Genomic DNA, 25,702 nt, shown 5'->3' on the forward strand with positions numbered 1-25,702 from the left:
GTTCCTTCATCCTACCGAGTTTTGCGTGGGTCTATATGTTCTTTTCCGCTGGTCAAGTCCTCCTGTCCGCTCTCAGCTGGTGTTCTGCAAGCACTTCTGTGTCTGAAGGTGTGTTCCTGATGTATCCGTGGAGAGAGATGTACTCCACATCTGCCTACTCCTCCGCCATCTTGTTCCTCTCTCTGTATGAAGTTTTGAGATTGAGTCCTCCAACTTTGTACTTCTTTTCCAAGATTCTGTCAGCTATTCATGGTCCCTTGCATTTTCATGAGAATTTTAGAATCAGTTTGTCGTTTTCCACAAAATAGTGGCTGGAATATTGATAGAGGTTTTATTGAGTCTGTAGACCAATTTGGGGGAGTATTGCCATCCAAGCAATATTATGTCTCCCTATTCATGAACATGGATGTCTTTTCATGTATTTAGTTCTTTCGTTTCTTTCAATGATTTTTAAAATCATTTTCAGTGGAGAAATCTCACCCTTCATTTATTAAATTTATTCCTAAATATTTTATTTTTAAAACCCTTTGGTAAATGAAATTGTTTTCTTAATTTCATTTTTGGATTGTTTAATTAGAGTATAGAATTACAGCAATGAAATTAAAAGATGCTTGCTCCTTGGAAGAAAAGCTGTGACCAACCTAGACAGCATATTAAAAAGCAGAGACATTACTTTGCCAACAAAGGTCTGTCTAGTCAAGGCTATGGTTTTTCTAGTAGTCATGTATGGATGTGAGAGTTGGACTATAAAGAAAGCTGAGTGCCAAAGAATTGATGCTTTTGAACTGTGGTGTTGGAGAAGACTCTTGAGAGTCCCTTGGACTGCAAGGAGATCAGTTCTGAGTGTTCATTGGAAGGACTGATGTTGAAGCTGAAACTCCGATACTTTGGCCACCTCATGCAAAGAACTGACTCACTGGAAAAGACCCTGATGCTGGGAAAGACTGAAGGTGGGAGGAGAAGAGGACGACAGAGGGTGAGATGGTTAGATGGCATCACCGACTCAGTGGAGATGAGTTTGGGTAAACTCTGGGAGTTGATGATGGACAGGGAAGCCTGGCGTGCTTCAGTCCATGGGGTAGCAAAGAGTAGGACACGACTGAGTGACTGAACTGAACTGAACTATAGAATTACAATAGATTTTTGAATGTTGATCTTGTATTTTGCAATCTTATTGCACTCACTTATTAGTTCCAATAGTTTTTAGTGGATTTCTTGGGTTTTCTGTATACAGGGTCATGTCATCTGTTGAGAGAGGCAGTTGTTTTACTTCTTCCCTCTGACCTGGACTGTTTTGCTCTTTCACTCTCTTCTTTTCCCTTCCCTCCACTCCACCTTTCTTCCTTCCTGCCCCACTTCATTTTCCCCCCCTTGTTTGCCTTGTTATGCTATCTAGAATTTTCAGTAATATGTTGAATAAGATTGCTTAGGGTGTATATTATTTTTTTTCCTGATCCCAAAGAGAAAGCATTCATTTTTTCCCCTATTAAGTATGAAGTTAACTGTGGTGTATGTAGATGATTTTACAAGGTTGAGGAAGCTCTCTTTGACACCTAATTTATTGAGGGCTTTTATCCAAAAAGGTGTTGAGTTTTGTCAAGTGCCTGCTTGCATTTATTGATAATATCATGTGGTTTTTGTCCTTCAGTCTATTAATAGAGTGTATTACATTAATTGATCTTTGTATGTTAAACCAAGCTAGCATTCCTGGGATGTGTCTTGCTTGATCACAGTGTATAATCTTCTCAGTATAGTGCTAGATAGTTGAGACTTTTTGTATCTATATTCGTACAGAACATTGTTTGGTAACATTTTTTACTGAGATTTCTTTGGTTGTGGTATCAGGGTAATACTGGCCTCATAGTATGAGTTGAGAGGTATTCCCCTCCTCTTCTGTTCTTTTGGATGAATTTGTAAATGACTGACATTAGTTTTTCTTTAACAGTGTTAGCATTATCTAATTTATTGACATAAAATTGCTCATAGTATTCCCACATAATCACTTTTACTTTTGAAAGGTTGATGGTAATAGCTGTTTCATTCCTGATTTTAGTAATGTGGGTCTCTCTCTTTTTGTTGGCTTCCCTGGTGGCAATGGTCAAGAATCTGTCTGCAATGCAGGAGGTCTGGGTTTGATCCCTGGGTTGGGAAGATCCCCTGGAGAAGGGAATGGCTACCCACTCCAGTATTCTTGTCTGAGAATTCCATGGACAGAGGAGCCTGCCAGGCTACAGTCCATGGGCTTGCAAAGAGTTGGACATGACTGAGCAACTAATACACACACACACACATGCACACACAGCTAAAATTTTGTCAATTTTGTTGATTTCTTTATACAATCAACGTTATTTTCATTTATTTTCTGTTATTTTTCTGTTCTCAATATTGTTGATTTCTCCTCTGATCTACTTCCTGTGGAGCATTTCTTTAACTGCATCTTATACATTTTGGTATGCTGAGCTTTCATTTTCATTCACCTAAATTTCAAACACACTTAGAAATGTGGTGTTTAGTTTTCAACATATTTGTGAATTTCCCAAATTTCCTTCTGCTATTTATTTCTAATTTCATTCCTTTGTGGTTGGAGAACATATTTGGCATGATTTTGGCCCTTTCAAATGTACTGAGGCTTGTTATATGGCCTAACATATGGTCTGTCCTGGAGAACATCCCATGTGCATTTGTATTTCGAGTTTGAGGATTTGGGGGCTGATCAGGGAAAGATGAACCATGGGATGGCCATGGTGTACAGTGAGCTTTTGGGGCAGTATTTGGACTTGTTTCCATGAGAGTGGAAGAGCCTTACAGCAGAAGGCCTTCCAGAGACAAGGGCCACCATCCAAAACGGGAAGAAAGGATGTGAATTCCCAGGGAAGAGAGAAATGGAGAGAGGGCTTATGTGTCAAGATGCTGTCCCTCAGCAGCAGTGGCAGGGCTCAGATGCAGAGAGCTCCACAGGGCAGCAGTAGTTTGCAGTTTTTTTACACCCAGTGTTCGTCTTCTCTATGGCTTGCAGATACTGGGTGCAACTTTGCAGGGTATGCAAAGCAGACAGGCTCTAAATGGCTAAGTATACACTTACTTTAGATATATTCAAAGTAATTGGATATGTAAAAATTTGAGTTTGGCATTGAGTTGATGGTGTCAGCCTCCTGTGAAAAAGTAAATAATGTAAGGGCCAATATACAGCAGCCATCTTTGGGCCACTTACAGAATAATTTGAGAAAAATGTGTATGCTGCTATTGTTTGATGGAAAGTCCTATAGACGTTTATTTGTCTAGTTGGCTTATAGTGTATTGGGATCTTCTACTTGGCTTTCAATCCTCTAGCTCTTTGTCCACCCCCTTGCTGAAAGTGGGTTTTGCATCTTCTATTATTTTTGAGTTGTCCATTCACTTACTCCCTCCCCCTTTCTCCATTGCCTAGATAGCTCCTTCCTATACCATAAACAGTTGTTCAGGATTCATGTCGATGGTCTGATCTGCTAAGCAGGGGTCACTTTACTGGTTTCAGTTGGTAATTTTAGTTCAAATTTTACTTTCTAGTCTCTCATCATAGACCAGTGCACACATTCTAATCCTCTGAAGAGCAAGAATTTAAAGGAACGGGGCCAGGAAATATGAAGGGAGCATCCTCCACTTCGAACCTGTCCACTTTCTATATCAGCAGTGGGTGTTCAGATTGTTAGAAGCCCAACACACTAAAAATATTGTTCATGGTTTCCCTGCATCGCCCCCCAGGTCTTATTCTGAAAACAAGCAATCACTAACTTTATTTTATTGGAGTGTAGTTGCTTTACACTGTTGTGTTATTTATGCTGTATACCAAAGTGAATCAGCTATGTGTGTAGGTGCGTGCCTCTGTTTTGGATTCCCTTCCCATTCAGGTCACCACAGAGCATTGATTAGAGCTCCCTGTGTTGTACAAGAGGTTCTCATTTGTTATCTGTTTTACACACAGTAAGACACTAACATATTTTAAAAGGTGTGAGTAAGCACATAGTGGTTTGGCTTTCTTTTGTGGTGACTACTTTAATGCTTTATTAAAAAATAAAACCCAAAAGCTTTCCCTCCCATTGTCCTGTTGTTGGAACCCTTGCTTGTCTAGTACCCTAGACACAATGTGTTGCCCATCATAGGATTAAGCACTAACAGTGTGCTTTGCCCCTGGGACCTGAGTGGCAAGTGTCTGAGACATGGCTACTGCTCTGTCCTCCGACACCCAGAGCAGATGCTGTCAAGACCATGTGTATATCCTCTTAGGCCAAATGTCTGTTAATGTCTTTCACCCATTTTCGAAATTCCTTGTTTGATTCTTTTTTTTACTGTTGAGTTTTTAGAGTGTTTTTGGTGGGGGCAGCCAGACCACGAGCCATGCAGAATCTTCCCCGACCAGGCATGAAACCCCTACCCCATGCATTGGAAGTGGAATCTTAATCCCTGGTCAGATACGTGGTTTGCAATTATTTAATCTCAAATTTACCTTTTCATTCTCGTAACAGGGTCTTCCATCACCCCTATGTTGAGGTATGATTGACAATATAATTGTATAATATTGAAACTGTACAATGTGATGATTTGATATACATTTAACAGGGTCTTTTGAATAGCAAAACTTTTACATTTTGAAGAAGTTCCATCTATCAGTTTTTCCTTTTATGGACTGTGCACTGGGTATCAAATTTAAGAACTCTTTGCCAAGTCCTAGGTCTTTACATAATAAATTTTCTATTTATTCAAAAACTTCAATGGCTTTACATTTAAGTTGATGATCCACTTTGAGTTAGTTTTTGTATACCATGGGATAGTTTCTGTTTTGCCTATGGAATATTCAGTTTCTCCAGCACCATTTACTGAAAAGGCCATTTCTACTCCACTGAGCTGCTTTTACGTTTTTGTGAAAAAACTAGCTGGGTTCATTGATGGGTTCTGTGTTCCATTCTATCAGTCTATATGTCTGTGCACAGCCCCACCCCACCCCCACCCCCCACCGGCCCCAGTACCATAGTGTGTTGATTGCTGAAGCTCTATAGTAAGCCTTGGGGCTTCCGTGGTAGCTCAGCTGGTAAAGAATCTGCCTGCAATGCAGGAGACCCTGGTTCAATTCCTGGGTTGGAAGAGCCCCTGTAGAAGGGATAGGCTACCCACTCCAGTATTCTTGGGATTCCCTGTGGCTCAGATGATAAAGAATCTGCCTGCAATGCAGGAGACCTGTGTTCAATCCCTAGGTTGGGAAGATCCTCTGGAAGAGGGCAGAGCAACCCACTCCAGTATTTTTGTCTGGAGACGCCCCATAGACAAGAGTAGCCTGGCAGGCTACAGTCTATGGGATTGCAAATCATCAGACACAACTGAGCAAAATGATAGGAATAATGATTTTTCTTGCTTTATTCTTTTTTATAATCATTCTGGATACTCTATGGTCTTTGCCTTTCCATACCAATTTTAGAATAATGTCCATATTTACAAAAAAGCTTGCTGAGATCTTGATAGAGATTGTGTTAAACATATAGATCAGTTTGAAGAGAGCTGACATCTTCACCATGATGAATGATTCAATTAATGAAAATGGTATGTGTCTCCAATTATTTAGGTCTTTTTTGATGTCATTCATCAGCATTTTGTAATTTTCAGCATACAGAATATTTATACCTAAATATTTTATTTTCTTTGGAGCAGTTGTAAATGGTATTGTTATTTTGTTTTGATTTCTTCTTGTTTGCTCTTAATATATATAATACAGTTGATTTTGTATGTCACTCTTATATTCCAGGGCTTCCCAGGTGATGCAGTGATAAAGAATCTGCCTGCTAATGCAGGAGATGCAAGAGACACAGATTCAGTCCCTGGGTGGAGATGATCCCCTGGAGAAGGCAATGGCAACCCACTCCAGTATTCTTGCCTGGAAAATTTCATGGACAGTGTAGCCTGGTGGGCTACAGTCCAGGGGGTCGAGAAGAGTCAGACACGCACGCACACACACACACACACACACACACTTGTATCCTAGCTCCTATCCATTCTTAGTTTGCCAGTAGATTTTATTATAAGTTTGGTCAAATGCTTTTTTTTTTTGGCATCGGGCTGACATGACTATATGATTTTTTTCTTTCACCTGTTAGTATGGTGGATTACATTGATTGATTTTTGAATATTGAAACAGTCTTGCATAACTTAGATAAACCCAGTGTGGTGTAACATGTTATTGTTTTCACACATTGCTGGATTCTATTTGCTAATATTTTGTAGAGGATTTCTGTGTCTAAATTCATGGGAGATGTTGGTCTATAGTTTTCTTTGTCCTTTATTTGGTTTTGGTATTAGGGCAATATTAGCCTCATAATGAGTCAAGAAACACCCCCTCCTCTTCTATTTTCTGGAAGAGATTATGTAAAATTGGTGTCAATTATTCTGTAAATGTTTGGTAAAATTCTCTAGTGACACTTTCTGGCTCTAGAGATTTTGATTCTTAGTATTATTTTAGTGTGAATTTATCTGCGCCCATAAGGACAAATGGAAGGCTGTGTTTAAGAAGGTCTGGAGAGTTTGGGGTCTCAGTTCACATTATATGTCACGTGTGTGTGTCACATTAGACTGCCATCCCACTAGAGAAGCCACTGTGTTCTGGTCATTGTTGGGACCTCAGCCCTGACGACAGCACCTGGCACGTAGTAGGTGTTCAAGGTAAGCTTGCTGAATGACTGAATCGACTCAGCACTCTGCTGTAGATTGGAAGCCGGATGCTGTTAGAGGGCAGCATGGAGGCTCCGGACTCCTCTTTGTGCTAGGTGGAAAAATCTTTTGGGAGGAGAGGAAGAGTACCTAGTACTTATGGTTCCACTTATCCCTCTTTGCTTAAACTACTTCCGATCAGGCAGTGGTGGGCTGGTGAGCTGGTGAGACAGAGGGGTGTGTGGGGTAAGACTGGTTGCTGCAGGCTGCTGCAGACTGATTCGCTTTCCTAATCTGGGTGCCTTCTCACACAGAAACAAGCTCTGAGAATCACACTTGAAACTAGAGGATACACAGGAAATGAGAATGGATTGAGCATAAGCAAACTTTATAGAGTAGTAATTCTTGATTATGCATAAGTAGTGTCAGGCTTGCAGAAACTATTGACTTCTTAGGTGTCTCTGAACTTCAAAAGCTACACCAAGGTACTTGCCACTAGGACTGTAGTTTCTAGTCGGCTGAGTTGTTTTAGACTAGAAGATTTTCTGTCAGAGCTCCATTTGTGTGTGGTGAACAAGAAAGCATGTTCATGCATGAGAGAGTGCATAGGTTTTTAGGTGAATTTCTACTGGGGAGCCAGTTAGTGACGCTAAGTTCTCATGCTTTGCTCGTTTCATAGTGTAACGGACTATCTGGGTTGTTAAATTAGTGATTATTATAACTGTATTCTGGGACATCTTGTGACAGCTAAACTCATTGATTTGTTCTTCTAATACTATATTAATTGCTATCTTTATCAATAGACCTTTTTTTTTTTTTTTTTAAGCAGCTTTTTATCTGCATCATTCTCTGGACAATTTGTGAACAGCTTCAAAAATATTTTATTATGTTGAAGGCTATTTATTTCTGAGCCAAATATGAATTCATTTGTTTGTAATTTGAGAATATGGGGCATTTATTGATTATAAAGGCAATGTGCCTTATGCTAGGTTTATTTGTAGTGTCTGGAAATCACCATCAGCATGGTAGTTGTGCAGTGTTGATTGGTCAACACGTTAAACTGATGATAAACACTCTCTCCTCTATGCCATCCCTGGGCTTGTCTATACTCCCTTTTAACACAGCATGTTGGGATGATTTGTCTGCATGTCTCGCTCCCTCACTGGATTCAGAGCTCCTTTGGGGGATGAACCGTCTTTCTTTCTAGGGCACCGAGGACAATTCCTAACTCTAGCCTAGAAGCTGAAGGAGGGAGGTCACTGTGCATCCACCACCTGGAACTGCACCTGGGCATGCAGGTGAGCACTCAACACCTATTGAGTGAATACATCAATGGTGACAGTTGGTGCACAGAAAAATCTTTGCTGAGTTAATAAATTAATTTGTATTTGTGCAGTGAGTTTCAGGGGCAGAAATCACATTGTTCCACAACCCAGAAGCAGTGATTGCACCCTGAAATACACATGTCTTGACTTGCTTTCCAAGATGACCCTTCCCCCATCAAGAACATTGAAAACCAAGTAGTAAGCAAGATTTGAAAGGCAAAAAATCAAATTATCATTTGATAAGAGAATAGAGAATGAAGACTGGACGGTACTGTTAGATAAAATGGGTTCCTTTGTCCTTTTTGACCCTATGAACTTCACTGCACATAGACAGGACCTTCGACACTTAGGAAATATTGCCCCACAACTCTTATAAATAAATGTGTTCCTGTAGAACAATTCATTTCTCAAATTATGTAGAAAGGAGGAATTACATGTGCAGTAGATACGTAGCTTTTATATCTTTAAACTTTTCTGATCTCCTATGTGGGATATCTTGGCAGTTTAGTAACAGGTCATGAATCATCTTAGGAAACTAAAAAATCCAATGTCTTCTGATTCCTTGCTTTCTTCCCCAATAATGGATGAACATTCATGTTTTCACCTGTCTACAAAAGAAATCTGATAGTTGAAAAACTAAGAAAGAATACAACAGTCATGATTATTTCAAAAAGAAATGAGACATATCTATATTTGAATCATCATGCAAAAGAAAACAATGAAACAAAATGAAAGATGAACCAAAAATCTACGTGCTCTTCCAAGCATGTCTTGTTGGCTCATAGCCTTGACAAAGATGGGAACAAGAGGTGTGGGGGGATTGGGAAATCCACAGAGAGGTATGTAAGGTGGCAGGCAGGCACCGGAGTGCCTACCTCCTCACATCATGACCTAAGGAGGCAATATCTGGCAACAACTAGCTCTCCAGAGTGCCAGGCTCTGCGTCCTTTAACATGGGCAGGCGACTTCTGTTTTGATTGGAGAGGGAGCGTTCAGATAGGTCAGCATCTTCCAGTTGTTTCTTTCCACTGCTTTTGGATGCATTGTACCTATTTCCACTTTCTAATTCCTAAAGCGTCTGCCTACTGTTCTTTTGTGTTTTATCTCCTCTCTCTCTCTCTTGCTTTTCCCAGGGGCCCAAGTTTCCGGTTTCAAATATTTACAATGAGTCATGGCCTTAATCATGAGTGTCCCTCATTTAGTCCATGGGTGCCTTGTAGGAAGAGGATGGTGTTAGGAGTCTGTAGATTCGGATGAGAAGCAGAGTCAAGTGGTAACCCAGAAGACGAGGAAAGAGACTGCCTGAATTGTGCAGCTCAGGTAGGAAGTGGGGCTCTGTTGCCTTTTGGTGCCACCAGAGCTTGAAGCGCTATAGAGAGATCATGACTGTGTGTGCAGCAAACTTTTCAACTAAATCAACAAAATGCTGTCACATAAAGGCTGCGCAGGAACACCACTCAAAATTTCAGATTTGTTGAGGACACTGTTGATCTCATGTATTACCTGTCCTTATATTTCATGTAACTTATGTTATAAATATGTCATTGTGATTGTTTCTCTTTTACTCTGTCATGTCAGCTCCATAAGGACAAGGAGCTGATAGATGTGTCCCCAGCACTTAGAATGGGGCCAGACGTGTAGCAGATGTGCAGTGCACATTTGTTGAATAGACATGTGGCACTCTGCTCCTATAATCCACCCTGGATTGAACAGAAGACAGAATTTGTCATCTGAAAGGCCTGAATTTCAGCTCTGAATCAGTCTCATGTTAGCCATGGTTCCTAACCCCTTTGAGCCTTAGTTTCTTCATGTGTTTACTAGAATTTCTCTGGAGCGTCCTAAAATAAAAGAATGAAGCATTTGGATGGATGTTTTATGGATGGATGCCCTTCTCATCTTCCTGTTCTCTTTTCACCATCCCCTCCCTACCCACTGCCTTTCAATGGCTGCTTTTCAAACCATGGCTCTGTTTATCTGAGGGTTAGAGTTTAAGTGGGGAAAGAATGAACATTTTTGCAATAGTGACTCTTTTTCATTATAAAAATCTGCAGAAATGAAAAGCACAACCGCCAAGCTCATGAACCTTAGGTTCAGGCTTCTGTTGCCCCCAAGCTGCCACTGGATGGCTGAAACCAGACCACAGCAGGCACACCTCTGCCTCCCTGCAGAGTCTTCAGTGGTAAAATCTGTGTGGGGTGTGAGACACAAGCAGGAGCCAGGAGATGGGTGGTGGAGAGGTGAGGTGCTTTCTGAGTCACATAGGAAATAGACACTTCAAACCACAGGGAGGCTGGGCCTCGGGAGGAAGGAGGTGACTCTCATTCAGCTCCCTTCCCAGTTCCTCCCACTAAGAAGATAAGACAGAAGACAGGGTTTGGTAAAACAGGATGTAAAGTTTATATACAAGAATATAATGTTTATCTGAAATATTTACAGTGTTGGTTAAAGCAATATTTTTACAACTTTTTGGGGTCAACTACTATGTATATTACAGGTAAGCTACAATGGTTTAATCTGCAAAATTAAGTAAAAAAGTGTTTTAAACAAAGTTTAAAGTACTCGGGTCAATCATAAAATTGGTCTGTTTTGCCTTTTATTTGAAGAACTCATGCTACGGTGGTTAATGTGGTTTTTATAAATGGAAGTACTCTACCTGGAAATGCAAAATGCAATACATGCTACAGTTGTTAAGTTCCCAACAGGGATGTAAAATGACAAATGACTTGTTACACGATTCAGGTGCTGAGTTTCAGGCTGCAGCTGAGAGAGGTGCTGAGATAACAGCCAGCTTTATCTCAACGGGGTTTTGGACCCACAAGAGGAAAGGGGAAGTTCGGGCCACACAGAAAAGTGAAGCTGTTTGCACGCTAAGGCAACCTCAGTGGAAACGGACCCAAACCAAACCACCAAACAAATCAAGCCAGAGTCACAGTTGCACCTATTTGAAATAGCTCTTAAGTGACCTTTTTAAAAACTTCATAAAAATCCTTGTGATTTTATTAATTGGAATATTTCTACAAGATTTGGGTGGGTTTTTCCTTTATGTGAAGACACCTATCTGTTCCTGAGGCCTCCTGGGGCCTTATAACTCAGGAAATGCTGGGGGTGCAAACGTGCAAAAGGCAGGGGAAGCCGCTCCAGGCTGGAGCCAGAGCCGAGGGAGTGTGCTTGGGAACCCGCGCTGAGGTCCCAGAGCAGCGGGGGAGGGTCGGCGGGCCCTGGGAGGGGCCGGCAGCGAGGCCGGCCTGGGACTAGCACTGCAGCTTGCGGATGCTGCGGGAGATGCGCTTGAACTCTCGCTGGCCTTTCTGCCACCGCTTCACGGAGGTGATGACCAGCTCCCCACCGAGCTTCTGCCCCATGACCAGGTAGGGCGCGTTGATGTCGTTCATCTCCTCGCACGTGCACTGCAGGCTGTCTTTGAGCCATAGCACCGACTTCTTCAGGTCCCTCTCGGACACTCCGTTCAGCTTGTAGATGGTCTTGCTCTTGGTCTCCAGGATGATTTTGGTGTCTCTATTGATGTAGGTGATCTCCTTCACTTTTATCTTCAGTGCTGTGAATACAAGAGGGGGCAGGATCACACCAGCGAAGAGGAGGGCACAAATCCCCCTGCATGTGCTAGAGGGAAGAGGAGCCCCTGGAGTTGACGGGACTGTGGTGGGGCCGCAGGCAGGGGGTTGGGAGCTGAGGGCAGCAGGTGGCTCCATTTCTAAAGCCTCAAAGGGTTGACCAGGCACTTTGTTTCAAACCAACCATCCTGTAAAAACTGCCCCTGTGGACTCAATTGATTTTCCCTCCTTGCCCTGTGTTCCTGTGTCTGTACGTAGGCTGCATGTGGAGGGTGCGCTCGACAAATGACTTCCCCTATTGGAAAATGCACCATGAAAAGAAATGCCTGACTCTTAGGTGAAACACGATCCTTCTGTGGCTGTAAACCTTAAACTCAATTTATGACGTCGGAGAGGTTTTTGGACAAACCTGTAAGGAAATTATGTCACACAATCATTGTTTTCTAAAGAACAGACTACAGGGATGGAGAATTGATCTTACAGCTGCATTTGATTTGGTAAAGTAACTTGGAGAAAAAATATCCAAGACTCTTTTTAAAAGCACAACATGTTTAGCTGTAAAAGTGTTTTTCTGAAGACCTCATCCTTATATGCTATCATTTGCCTGTCCAAGGCCAAGGCGTTTACAGATCATATATGTACTGCTTCCAAGATGGATATGCAGACTCATTAGAATGCTAAGACCCAAAGTAAGTGGTTTACTATACAAGACACATTTTATAGTCATGAACAGTATGCTTTGGGAAAGAAAACCCTACAAACATACATGCTGGATTTAAATTTCAAGACTCCATGAAGTCAGGGAAGGGATAGAATTTTAAGGTGGAAAGGGATCATCTAGCTAAAATCTCTTATTGGTACACCAAGAATCTGAAATCCAGAGAAATTCAGTGATTTACAAGAGGTCACCCAGTTATGCTGTGCCCTAGCTAAGCCTAATTCTCAGAACTCGAGTCCCCAAACCTCCACCTGTAACACCACTGGGATCTCAGCCATAGTATCAAATTTCTTGTCCTGACTGGTGCAGTCACATGCCCAACTATGTGTTAACGATGGTTCCTTATATATTATATGCAGGTGTGATTTCCTGACTCTGATGGAGTTTAGTGCATTGTTTAAGTTAGTAATAGAGGAAGAGGTTTTTTGGTGAGAAATCTCTGCTCTGGAGATTTCTTTCTTTCTTTCTCTGTCAGAAAGGGAATTCTACTAAGTATGGCTTTTCCAGTCAACCAGGAAACGACCGAAACTCAGCCAGGTAAATCAAGGGTGCTGGGACTTGGCCAACCACTGTTTGTCTGAGGTGCATCTGGGTTATAATACTGGGTGCTCAGGGTTTATCGTGAGATGAGTCACATGGCAATGTTACACGTTCCTATGGGCTCTGCCTAAGGGCTGGGAGTGGGGAAGGTATATGGTGGGAGAAGTGATTATCATGCTACCTGGGACCCTCATCAACAGCACAGACAGAGCATGTGGGGGATTTTGCCTGGTCAGACTAAACATTCTTGAGCCCAAAACACCAGAAAAATCCTCACTTTTAATCAGAGGGAAGACTTATGACGCATCTTTCTCTAGCTATGAAATAACTGACTTTGTAAGAGCTTACCATGGGAAAACTTCTGATGTTTCCTCCCTGAGTTTTCTGCTGGGACCAAATATAGGGAATCAAAGCTCTTAAATAACTTTTCCTGCCCTGGATGGAAGGTATGAGGGGGGGATGCAGGGTGTGGTAGAAGGCAGAGGTGATGATATTGTGTTGGCTAAAAAATTTGTTCAGGTTTTTTCCATAATATGTTATAGACAAATCTGAATGAAGTTTTTAGCCAATCCAATACTGTCTGGTCCAACAAAAGATTGCATACAGAGGCAGGCAGTTCTGATCTTTTCTTTCTTCACCAGTATGTTCCCAACTAAAATCAGGAGGTCTTCTCCATCTTTCTCATCCTTCAGAAGTGCAGTGGGGAGACTGTCATACTTTCATGGATGATTCAAGTTAAATACATCAGATTTCTACCCTGTTCCTTCTACCCTTTCATTACTCCCCCAAACTACATAGGCAATGTGGAAAACCACTTATAAACCAGTATAGAACTCACCCCATACAATTTACGTTTACTCTCCCCCTTGGGACAAAATGAACATGAAGAAATAGAAAACTTGTGAGGTATCTGCATATGTGATATCTTAAGTGTAATGACTTCAAGTTGTTCTGAAAGGCTTTCTCCTCTAAGGAAAGAGAACACTGGGACAAACAGACACACACACACACACACACAGCCCCTTTTTTCACACAGGTCTGGATGCAGAATCTTTAGGAAAGAGATCTTACGTAAGGTGAACCACTAAGCAAGCAGGTGATGTGTGTGTGTGTGTGTGTGTGCGCGTATGCCTGAGCCCTAATTTCAATTTTTTTGGAGCTTCACTATATCATGGAAGTCAGGAGAGAGATCTGTACTAAAGCTAGTGCAAAGGCTATAAGCTGCCAGAATAAAATGATATACATTTTTATATAAACTTTATTTAAATTATATTAAAAAAATTTGCCCTTAAATCCTGAGCATGGAAGCTAAGAACCATGTTTTGGGTAAGGCTCTGGAGCTTTGGGATTGCTGCTGCCAACATGCCTGGCCATCTCCTACTCTGAGAGTTTTTTGCCTTTGAGTATAGACATGGGAAACCCCATCATCCACTTGTGGCTCTTGCTGAGGAGCAGTGGCTCAAACTGAGTTGTCTTCTTCTTCCCCTTCCTCAGCTGTGTGAAGCTTCTCCTGTAGCTCCGGATGTCCTAGGAGCAGCTAAGGTTATGCAACGACACTTCCTGGAAGTGACCCGGGGTTGTAAGGGGCAGTGGTTGGTGGTCCCCAGAGTTTTGGGGACCTGGCCAGGTCTGAGACTTCTGGCTGGAAGTTGTAAGGGGAGGGTGGGATGTTATTCCTCCACACAATGCACTGGAGTGGTTTCTGTCCCCAGGGTTTAGCTGAGTGTGTAAAAGTGTTCCTAGAGGTCTGTTAGAGTCTGTTATTGTTTGCTAGGACAGAGACCACATCTGTTTACCAGTAAGTTCCACCTTCTGCTTGAATAAATACTTTTAAAGGGCATCAACGCTTCAAACACACCAGGAGGTGCCTGCTCTTGGAAGGGGGGGAAAGCATGAGTGTCTCAGGAATCTGGGTGAAGCTCTCTGCCACCCAGCTCTGAATTTACTGCTGATCTCATGTCCAGCTGGCTCCTTCGCTCCCCACAGAGGCTGGAGGACTCAGATGAGGTGCTGCTGAAGCTCTGGGTGGACATTCTCCTCTTTCCTCTTAGACTTCTTCCTTAAGGGAAGTGATCTGCACACCATGGAGCTTGGGATTTCCTGAGCACTCTGTCATCTCAGCACCTTGCATGGATTTTGCCAAAGTCAATTCCTAGCTTTTTTTCCCTTTCAATTCAAGGAAACTCTTTCCACCAAATTATTAACTAGTACCTTGGATATACTCACTGACAGTGGAATATGAGAAGCAGAGCATCATGTTTGGCACTGGACTAAATTTCTATTTGGGGCCAACTTAATGTCTTGAATCTGTTTTACTGAGGCTAATATTTACATGTTTCCATCCCTGGGACATATGTTTAAGTGACTAAAAGAGAACATCGGCCAGGATTATGCTTGCTGGCAAGAAAAAGCCAAAGTGAAGTGAAAAATGTGCTATTTGAAATTCATGATATGAACAATTCTCATTATTTGATTATTGCTTAACAGAGCAATGACTCTCACCTAGGAAAAGATACAATTCAATACAAGATAGTTAATGTAGAGAGGAAACTAAGATAACCCGTTAGATGATTAACTCAAGGAAAGATGAGCTGTGATGCTATTTTACCCAAACTTTATCTAGTAAAGGGCTGCCCTTGGGGCTCAGCCGGTAAAAAATCCTCCTGCAATGCGAGAGACCTGGGTTGGATCCCTGGGTTGGGAAGATCCCCTGGAGAAAGGAAAGGCTACCCACTCCAGTATTCTGGCCTAGAGAATTACATGGACTATATAGTCCATGGGGTCGAAAAGAGTCAGACACGACTGAGAGACTTTCACTTTATCCAGTAATAGTAACATCTTAATGAATTGTATCTTTAAGCTGTACTGGAAAATAAAACTTTTGTTGGTGGTGTTTACTTACCAAAATCATTTTTACAAAGAGTTTCCATTATGTCGTTGTCATCTTCGTTTTTAGTTTTGCAGGCTTCACATACCTTTGGAGCTAGAAACGTGAAAAATTAGTAACTTTGCTTGAAAGGAAACAGCAGGTGGCATTTGTAAACAACTCACTCGCAGGGACTTCTTCAGGCAAGAAGAATTATCCTGTAAGACCCCTAACTCTGCCTCATTTATAAAAGAAGGACCACTCATGCCTAAGGAAGTGTCCCATGCCTCCCATTTTTTTTGACAGGCAAAAATGCCCACATACTGTGTACGGGTGTTCCCAGTGGCGGCTGCAGGTAACTGAGACAGGCTGTAGCTTTGCTTTTCCTCTCACTCCTGGGACACAGTCTCTGAAAAAGTTAGCCCCAAGGCCTCTCTGAGGAGAAAACACTAAAAGACCCTTGAAGGATTTTGGAAAACTAGCAACCACCAACGATGGCCAAAAGATCATCTTTTTCAGCTGCAGGGCACCAGTGCAGCCTGGCCTCTGCTGGCTCTTCAGCCAAGCTGCTTCTGGGGGGCCGGGGGGCGGGGAGGGAGTTATTTCAAGTCTGAGCTGGGCGAGGTGGCTAGTGGTAAGGCTCACATCTGAGCGCTTCCCCTTTGGAAGCACACCTGGCTAGCAGCTCCAGCCTGCTCTAACTGGGCCTGCATCACCTCGTGCTTTCTGCCAAGCTTGTGCTTAAGTTAGGCAGCATTTACTTCACTGTCGTCTTCCTCCCTGGTGCAGCTTCTTCTTTGCTCTCTTTGCCTGTTTCAGACGCTTGAAAACAGACAGACAAAACAACAACAACAAAACCGAAACAAACAAAAACCCAAAGGTTTTCCAGAAGCCAAAGAAAGTTGAAGCAAACTGTCTCTGGGGTCTGACCAAACCCAGGAATGTGCACTAGCTCAATTATGAGAGACCCGGCTAACGGCTCTTCTAAAAGAGTCTGATTCCTTGGGAAAGGGGAAAGAAGAAAACATTCATTTTCTCTTACTTATAAATGTACTAATACTGTCTTTAAAATTTAGATGAAAGTTCATTAATATGAAATTGCGTTTTCACAGGAAAGAAAACCTGCATGACTTATTTTGGAAGTTATTTATCAATGTGGAGAAAGTGCAGAGCAGATTTTGAAAAATCCAAACTTTTATTGTGAAGGGGGAAATGATTTTTTTTTTTTTTGAGAAATGTAGTATATAAAGTTGGTGCAGATTGTGAAAAATAAAAACAAAAGCAACATACATAAAACTGCCCTTAACTTCCCTCTCTCAAACAAAATGAAACTTTTCCAATTAGGAGCTCTAAGAATGTATATAAAATGTTACTAACCTGTATTGGTTGGTCTGTGGTATATGTTGGACAAATGTTTGAAATATGCCAAACATTTGCAATAAATTATAAATCTAACCAATAAGATGATTGCAGACTCATGGTGCCTGCCAGGAAAGATTGCTAAGCAACTTTGCATTTTCTTTAACTAATGATGGCTGTAGGAAAACAATTAGAGATTGAAAGGGAGATGCTGCTGGAGCCCAGAAAGGGATTAGGAAGCCCCCTTTCTGTCCCCGGGGACCTAAATCAGCTCAGACACATTGTATATGTTTTCCTTTCAGGAAGAATATCAAGAGCCCATGAGGTTTTCATTGCTTTGATGATTTTTGCGCAGGAACTCCCCCTCTGTTTTCTAAAAAAACTTGGGAAACTCTTTTGCACGATTTTCTCCAGTTAATTAAAACCACTCCTAAGATAAAAGCTGATTAGTGATAGAAAAATGAGTTCTGGAGATTCCCTTTGTGCTTCTTTCTTGGACACCTGGGCACTTAGAACCAAAGCTAAATTTTCAACACACATGAGCCAGTTCTACTTTTTATTTTCAAAGCCTGAAAGGCAAACAGAGAGTGCCTTAAAAGACTATCTGTTTGCACATTTTGGTGATCGTGGCTGTAGGGAATGTCCCTGCGTCTAGAATCCTGCCCAGTGGTAAAAACGTGCTGCGTGAGATTCAGGCCAGGGTGCTCTGGCCAGGGTGCTCACCGGCCAACTCCTCCACGGAGGGCCACTTTCAACTCTCTCAGTTGCGGCCCCCGTGCTAGCATCTTTTAAAAGAATTGTGCATGTATCTACAAAGGAAAGACCTCTTTCAGTTCTACATTTTCTCCGCTCCCCCCTACCCCGCCCCGCGCCTCCCTTTTCAACTGTTCCTATGAAAGAGCAAGTGGTATAACAGGGGAAAGGAATAAAAGACTTGGGTGTGTATTTTTTTTTGGTGGTGGCGGCGGAGGTGATTATCTCAGTTTTGTCACGCTGACACATTAGGGCAAGGAGAGCGTCTGCCCCGCCTGGGATTGGCACCCCGGCGGGCACGCAACGGGATGTGGGGGTCTTCGTGGAGCTGGTGGTGGGGGTGTAGTAAGGAGGAGGGCTTACCTTCCTCGGTGGCCGGCAGGAGGTGGTCGCTGCTAGCGAGGGGGATGCAAAGGTCGTTGTCCTGGGGGAAGCGGTCGCACTCGAGCATGTCGGGCCAGGGGAAGCCGAAGGCAGACATGACCGGAGCGCAGCGGTCCTTCACCTGCACGCAGAGCGAGTGGCACGGCTGGATGGTTTCGTCCAGGTCGTCGAGGCAAACGGGCGCGAAGAGAGAACACAGGAACTTCTTGGTGTCCGGGTGGCACTGCTTCATGACCAGCGGGATCCAGGCGCCCGCCTGCTCCAGCACCTCCTTCATGGTCTCGTGGCCCAGCAGGTTGGGCAGCCGCATGTTCTGGTATTCTATGCCGTGGCACAGCTGCAGGTTGGCCGGGATGGGCTTGCAGTTGCTGCGTTTGTAGGAGAAGTCGGGCTGGCCGAAGAAGAGCCCGCGCGCAAAGCCCAAGCAGCAGAGCGAGGCGAGGACGATCAGCAGCAGGGAGCCGGGGCCCTGCGGCATCGTGGGTGCGCTACCCCCGGGGGGCGGAGGGAGCCGAGCCGGGGAAGCGCGAGGAGGCGGGGGCCGGAGCTCTTCCCGGGTCCGCTCGCAGCGCTTGGCGCGGCTCCGGGGCCTGGAAATCGAGCGACGCGAGGGCCGAGACGCCGGGCGCGCGGGGACTGCGCGGGCGAGGTGTTCCGCGCTGGGCTCGGCGCTGCAAGCCCGCGCGCAGCTCCAGGTGGGCTCCGACCGGGGGCAGCAGAGTGAGCCGCGGCTGGGGCCCCGCCAGAGTTTTCTTGGCCTTTTTTATGCAAATCTGGAGGTGGGGGGGGGAGGAAGGGAGGAGCCAGCGGAGAGTAATCCGAGGAGGCTTGGTCACTGCTCTCGGGGTCTGGTTTTCCGTTGAGAATGCCCCTCACGCGCTCCCTGGAAGGAAATTCTGGCGGCGCCCCACCGACCCCGGTTCCCCGCCCCCCAGGACGCTGCCAAGCGCGCGCGCTAGGACTGCTGTAAACAACAAACAACAAATAGAAGAGCCTGGCAGTGGCGCCCCAACAGTGAGCGTGCAGGGAGCGGGCTGCGGGAGATGGAGGGACGCGAACGGCGGCCTCGTAGCCAAGTCCCGAGGGAACGCGCACTGCCCCCCGCGAGGCCCGGGCGGGGGGTTGTCTGACCCCAGCCTGAAGTTTCTGCTGGGCCCGGGGCTGCGGGGCGGAACTGCATTCCCGGCGGCCGCGAGCCAGCTGCCGGCCCTCTCTTTGTGCCCGCAGTCCACGCCAGGGTCCGGCCCGCCCGAGGCCGCTCGGCGAGGCTGCTTTCCTCTCGGATCCCCGGCCGCGGGTCCCGGTCTGGCCCACCCGTGCTGAGCGCTCCCGCCTGCCCTTTCACAGGCAGAGAATTTATACAAGTAGAGTCGTCGGAGCAAAACTTTTGCATGAAAAAGGGAAATGTCAATAAAACGTTGGGGGTGTTGTGTTGGGGGTAAGTCTAGAAAAGTTTGTCACTGTGGAAGCGCCTCTACAGAGTCTCATCAGAATCACACATGACTGCCCACCATTTCCCGGTTTGGGAGAAGAGACCTGCCTCCCCTTCCGAAACGAACCGGAAGACTCAAGGCCCGAAAGCACCGCGCGCTCTAACCCACTCTGTGCCTGGCGGCGGGCACCCAGGGCTATGTGCCTTCAGGGTACAGTTTGGGAAGGCTGGTGCTGGGCACAGGGGGCGGGCAGAAAGTGAGCAGGTGGGCAGGCAGGGAAGGGGTAGGGGGCAGAGGAAGAAACCCTGCCTAGACACCCACGAAGCCTTGGCAGAGGTCGCTCCTTCGTCCTACACAATGCCAGCGGGCACCGTGCAGGGCGCCAGGTGTACGGAGGCGAACCAAGAGGTCGGTCTGTGCGCCCGCGGAGCTGGGGGCTCCAGCTCGTGGAGGACTCCAAACAGTAAGTTCACAGCTGTAACCGGGACTAGGGGCCTTAGGAGGAAGGTGTGTGTGTGTGGGGGGCGGGGGGCTCCTTTCTCCTAATCGCCCCAAGTTTCCGCTTGGGGCTGGTTGATGGTCTCCACACGCTAAGCCCCCCTGGCAGTTTGGCGGTGCAGGTCCAAAGAGAGAATCCCCGGAGAGCGGGCCGCCACGGTTCTTTCATATGGAAGGCGGGCGCATTGTTATTCCTTCCCAGCCACCTAGAACCATCAGTAGGCTCCTTCCTCGCCTCTCTATTTCCCTCCTTCCGGAAGATGCTTTGGCTTTGGCGGCCTCCAGGCCCAAGTCTCCCGCCACTGCTTAGAGGAGGGGGTTAATGTGTGGGTGGCGAAAGCCCACTTAGTGTTTTCTCCTGGCCGTGAATACAGCAGGAAAATCGTCACCTGTAAGGAGAATATCCTTTGATTCTGACCCAAACATCTGGGTCCCTAAAAGACCAGCTTGCATCTTTTCTCCTTTGCACCGGTGCTCTGCAGGGGAAGAGCCAGCCGCGGCAGCAAAAGGCTCCCCTCCGCGGGAAGGGCCCAGGGTCTTTTCGAGTCTAACTAAAAGCCCCGCTCCCCAGTACAAAGTACTTTAAAAAATAAACCTTAATAAAATAGAAGCACACTGAACCTAGCAACTTAACTTAGAAGCCTCAGTTCTAAGAGATGTTAGGACTTGGGCCCGGTGCTGGGATGATGGCCCTCCCACCTCCACCGCCCCAAGCCCCAACGCCCTCCCCTGGATCGCCTCCGCTTCTCAGACGCCCTCGGCGGTCAAGAGCCTGGGGAACAAGGAGCTGGAAGCCAGTGGGGGTGGTTCGGGGCGGTGAGCGGCCGAGTGCCCGGGAGAGGCTGGAGACCCAGGCGCCCCTCGGCCCGCGCGGTCGGAGGCATTGTTTCGGGAGCCCGCGCGGCCACACTGGCCGCCAGGGGGCGCCGGGAGCCGCCGGAGGGTCTGCATCGCCGCGCGCCTAGCGTCGCGCTCCGGCCTGCGGGATCCGGGGTCGCGGCCCCTTCGCGCATCCCGCCACCCCGCCCATACCTCACCCTCGCGGGTTTCCTCTCCCGCGTCGGGTGGCGCCCCGCTCCCTCTCCGTTCGGCCACTAGTTCGCGCCCGGCCTCGCGCGTGTGCGCGTGCCAGTGGAGCTCGCTGGACAAGCAGATTGCCGGCGAACGGGGAATAACCTCTCAGCAAGGCCGGGCCGCGGGCGCTGCCCTTTGTGTGAAAAACGCACGAACACGGACGCTCGGTGACCGTGGCGGCGCGCTTCCCCAGCCCGGGTCTCTGTGCCGCCGCAGAGAGGGGCGCACGGGGGCAGCCCGGCGGCCCCTTCCGGGCCCCGGACTCCTCTGTGCCCCGTGCTGTCCCTGGGGCCTACGGGTCTCCTCCTATCCATGCAATTTATAAAAACACGTCAAAGCCTTTTCTTTTCTTCACACGGAGAGTCAATGTTACCTTCCTCACCAATCCACAACCCACTCCTCCGAGGTCCGGTAAGTAGCTGTCGGTGTTAGGAACGGAAACTGTTCGCCCAAACTCAGGGTAAGTAATGGTGGATGTCCACTCCTCAGAGGGCCTCCCCACCCACGCCACACCCACCCACCCACATCCCACCCTAATGCTGTAGGCCTGAGAACCTGGACAACCCCGTGTTCTGGACTTGGCACTCTTTTTCCGCTAGTTTTCTGTTGTCGAGGCACTGAAGAATGTTGAGGCACAAAAAAAGTTCCTGTCAGTCTTGCTAGAACAATTCGGCTGCTTGGTTCAGCCTGTGATGGCTGAAAGAGTTTCTGGGCAAGCAGGACCCTCACTCTGATGCTCAGAGCTTCTGCCCTGGGGCGAGGGGCGGCGGAGGCTTTCTTCCGGACCCCTGCGTCTGCTCTGCCTCGGCTGGGAACCCGGGAAAATGAGCCCTCCCACCCCACCCCTCGAGGACAGGAGAGTAAAGGTGTTCGGACGAGAGGGGGTGCGGGCAAGAAGCGGGAGAACGAATACTTGTAATAAGCCGACGTCTAGTTTCTCCTGATCTAGCACCGGTGGAGGGGAACCTCGAATTCAAAACAAGCTTCTTTGCCCCCAGTGTCCACACCACTGACCCACTCTTCCTCAACACTGGGGAGCTTGGCTTTCGACTCTCCTTGTTAAAATGCACGGCATCTTGGGACTTTAGCCCTTACACCCATTCGAGAGTGGGGAAGAATGCAGTTACAGAGGGCAAGCCCGGAGGGCCCTGGAGAAGCACGAAAAAGGACTCCCCGCGCCGACGCCCTAAACAGGCCGGCTGAGTGCCACCCCGTACCCGGAAGTCTCATTGCCACTCGGCAGGTGGGTGTGATTCGTATCATTTTGAACATGAGTAGTCACGAGGGAACTGAGGCACGGAGGGGTGAAGTAACCAGAACCGGGTCACACAGCTCGTGGCCCGGCTGCTGGAGCTGCAGGGGCCCCGGCGGCTGTGGGGATGCGCGCGGACCGATCGGGCGTCCGGGGCTGCGCGGAGGTTTGGCTTCGGCCGCGCGCCTGCAGGCCGTGTGGGTGACGTCACCTTCTCCGGGGACCGGGTCCCGGGTGGGGTTCGCGGCGGCCACGTGGGGGCGCCATTTCCAAAACAGATGGTTTCCCCTTGAGGGTTGCGAATCGCCTTCCTTTCCTTAGTTGGCTCAGTTGAGAGCTATTTTATATATATTTTTTTCTTTCTTTTTTTTTTTTGCTATTTTATATTTTTATACGTTGGGCGTGACGTTGTTTTCTTTTTTAAAAATTGTGCAGCAGGAACCGGAATTATTGGGTTCTTTCGCCTTTGGGGCTGCCTTGCACCCACCGTTGGGACGCCGACGGCCGCGGACTGGGAAGGGCCGGGCGCAAACGCGCGCGGGGCGAGTACCCGCGGCTCGACTCCCGCGCTTGGAGCCCAGCGGGTCACTGGCGAATTTCCGATACCGAGGGCCCGGTCTGCGACAGCAAAGCCTTCCCTCTCGCCTTTTAAGAAAAGTCAAGGCTGAGAGCGAACAGTTTACCAACTGCTAACCCGAGCTGTCGCGCGTATCTCTTTCCTTAAGGTCTAAGGGGCCAGCGGGCCCCAGATCGGAGCTGCAAGAGCTAGCCAAAGGCCTAGGGAGGCTCTGACCCGGCGAGCTGGCAGAGGAAGGCAGCTGGAGGGGCGGCGGAGACCAAGACTGCGGTCGGCGCTCTGCCGGGGCCCTGGCGCAGGGCTCGGGGTGACGGTTCTTTGGGGACGAAACAGGAGTTGTCCCCCGGCCCTACTGGGCCGCGAAGCGAGACATGTAATTGCTGGGATCTGCGTGAACTCTCTGTTTTGGGGGTGGGGGTCCAAAGCCAATGCAACCCCTGGTTCCCGAGGTCTCTTGGTATCAAGTACAGCGAACTCGTTCTTTGAGAATCTGAAGGCACTGTGGATGGATGCTTTTGGAGCTCCATAGAAAACGATTGAAAAACATTCGCTCCAAAATGGCAAAAAAAAAAAAAAAACAAAAACCAATTACACCTACAGTGATCATCTACTAATGCAACAGATCCTTTTCTTGCTCTTCCCCAGTCCTCGAGGGGAAAGCCGACTTGGGATGAACTGAGGAAGCTGTTTGACTGTTTGCTTTTTCCAGGAACAGCTAGAGGCTCATTACTGAGACTGCTCTGGGAGAGACCACTTTCCATTTTCCTTCTCTTCTTCCCTCAATGGGGAAATGAGTCTAGACATTTTGGGTATTCTAAAAATGGAATTAGCACACGGTCTGTCCTACTTGCATCCCTGGTCTGCCTCAAAACGCAACAAAACAAAATCAAAACAAAGAAATGTAACCAATGAAACCAAAAGCGCCCTGGGTGTTTCAGTGGCTGGGCCTCTGGGAAGGAGGTTCTGTTTCTGTTCAGGGCAGGTGTCCTCCCCAGAAACTTTTTGTTTACAGTAGGAAGTCTCACATTTGCTGGACCAGTAGTAATTCCTTGGTCTTGGGGCTTCAGAAACTTGGAATTTGTGTCGCTAGTGTACACCTAGTCCACTGGATATTCCTACTTAAAGAAATACTGAGCACCGCTGGTCTGCAAGGAACCTTGCGGATACTTTCCCTTGCCTCTCCCTTGTCTCTTTCTTCCCAATTTCCCCCTCTCTTCCTGGGGTCCCAGTAGTTTATCGTTCACTGATGTGTTGCAACTGCGGATGAGACTCTTGGAATGAAGCATCTCTTAATTGCTCACATTAGGGAATCCTGAATGGAAAGTGCAAAACCCCAAGGTCACTCGTAGAGGGCGGCCCAGAAGCCACAGTGTGTTTCTGTTAAGAAAGGCATGCTCCATAGTCTGATTTGAACAGCAGGGGTCACTGGCTAAGCTGGTGTTCACTCTGGTGGGAATTTATTGCCATCAGATAAGACACAAAGTCAATACAATAAAGTCTGTTGAGGCTAAAGCAACAGATGGAATCTGAGTTCCTGCACGCATGCACGATCTTTCCAGGGACAAATCCCCCAATCAGAGGCCCTTTGTCATTCTTACTGAAATTACTTTTAGGGACACCTTTTCATACTCTGTGTGTGTTTGTCTGTTAGGGTCTTTCTCTATGAGGTAGATTTTTATGTTTCCCCAAATAAGACATTTGTCAGACTCATTAGAGTGATTCATTCCTTTATGACATACTTAGTAAGTCATAGGTATTCACAATGATAAATCTGTAAATTAGAGAAAAAACACTTGTTTTTAGTTGATTTAGGGTTGATAGTGTAACCTAAAACTTCAGACTACAATATCCAGCATACACAGATTCAGCACTGACTGAATTTGTTAGCACTGAATTGTTAACAAAATTTCATTAGCAAGCCTAGTATTTCTTAATAGCTTGTAAATCTCCAGTGATCAGGGGCTTCCCTGGTGGCTCAGAAAAGCGTCCGGCTGCAATGTGGGAGACTCTGGTTTGATTCCTGGGTCGGGAAGACCCCCTGGAGAAGGCAATGGCAACCCACTCCAGGACTCTTGCCTGGAAAATACCATGGATGGAGGAGCCTGGTGGGCTACAGTCCATGGGGTCTCAAAGAGTCAAACACGATTGACCGACTTCACTTTCCTTTCCTGTAAATCTCCAGTGGTACAATGGGGAGTGAAATATTACATAAAAATAACATTTCCAAATGTTAAATTGGGTTTTTGAGAGATGGCCAGTCTGTGGAGTGTCTAGTGATCATCTTAGCCATGTTGTCCAGAGCTTTGCTGTTTTCCCTTAGTTTCCTTGAAATCTTAATTAATTAAAGAAATTCATGACAAGTTTTTCCCTGGAAGAAAATAAAGAAAAAAGAGTTCTTTTATGAGGAAAGCTTATTATTTGTACTATTTCAGAACCCTTTCCATGTCCAAGTTTGTATTAGAGCTTCAAAATGAGCAAGATTATGTGTTTTATCAGTTCTCCCCTGGAATAAATACTGAAAACATGTCTTTATGCTCTTTGGTATTATTGAGACTTCTACTTCTCATGCTAGTTACTGCTGCTGCTGCTGCTAAGTTGCTTCAGCCATGTCCGACTCTGTGTGACCCCATAGACGGCAGCCACCAGGCTCCCCCGTCCCTGGGATTCTCCAGGCAAGAA

General features: G+C 46.4%; 3 protein-coding genes across 4 annotated transcripts in view; 2 read left to right on the forward strand and 1 right to left on the reverse strand.

The window, feature by feature from the left end:
* TLR2 (toll like receptor 2) overlaps nt 1-25,702 on the forward strand; it is a 136,162-nt gene that overhangs the window by 93,789 nt on the left and 16,671 nt on the right. The window lies entirely within an intron of this gene.
* SFRP2 (secreted frizzled related protein 2) lies at nt 10,371-18,953 on the reverse strand. The gene is made up of 3 exons (XM_043902658.1): nt 18,169-18,953; nt 15,730-15,810; nt 10,371-11,553 (listed from the first exon to the last, which is right to left on the reverse strand). The coding sequence occupies exons 1-3, from the start codon at nt 18,665-18,667 to the stop codon at nt 11,249-11,251; spliced, it is 885 nt and encodes a 294-aa protein (XP_043758593.1). The 5' UTR covers nt 18,668-18,953; the 3' UTR covers nt 10,371-11,248.
* The window catches only part of LOC122694217, a 233,189-nt gene continuing 227,013 nt past the window's right edge, over nt 19,527-25,702 (forward strand). Inside the window, exons 1-3 of one of the 2 annotated variants that reach the window (XM_043902659.1) lie at nt 19,527-20,085; nt 22,144-22,437; nt 23,172-25,079. In XM_043902659.1, the coding sequence (XP_043758594.1) occupies nt 19,689-20,085; nt 22,144-22,397 (651 nt within the window). In that variant the 5' untranslated portion in view covers nt 19,527-19,688 and the 3' untranslated portion in view covers nt 22,398-22,437; nt 23,172-25,079. Of the gene's footprint in view, nt 20,086-22,143; nt 22,438-23,171; nt 25,080-25,702 lie in introns of those variants that run through there. The other variant, XM_043902660.1, reaches the window with a different exon arrangement.

The sequence above is a fragment of the Cervus elaphus genome, chromosome 5 (assembly GCF_910594005.1).
Source record: "Cervus elaphus chromosome 5, mCerEla1.1, whole genome shotgun sequence".
NCBI lineage: Eukaryota > Metazoa > Chordata > Mammalia > Artiodactyla > Cervidae > Cervus > Cervus elaphus.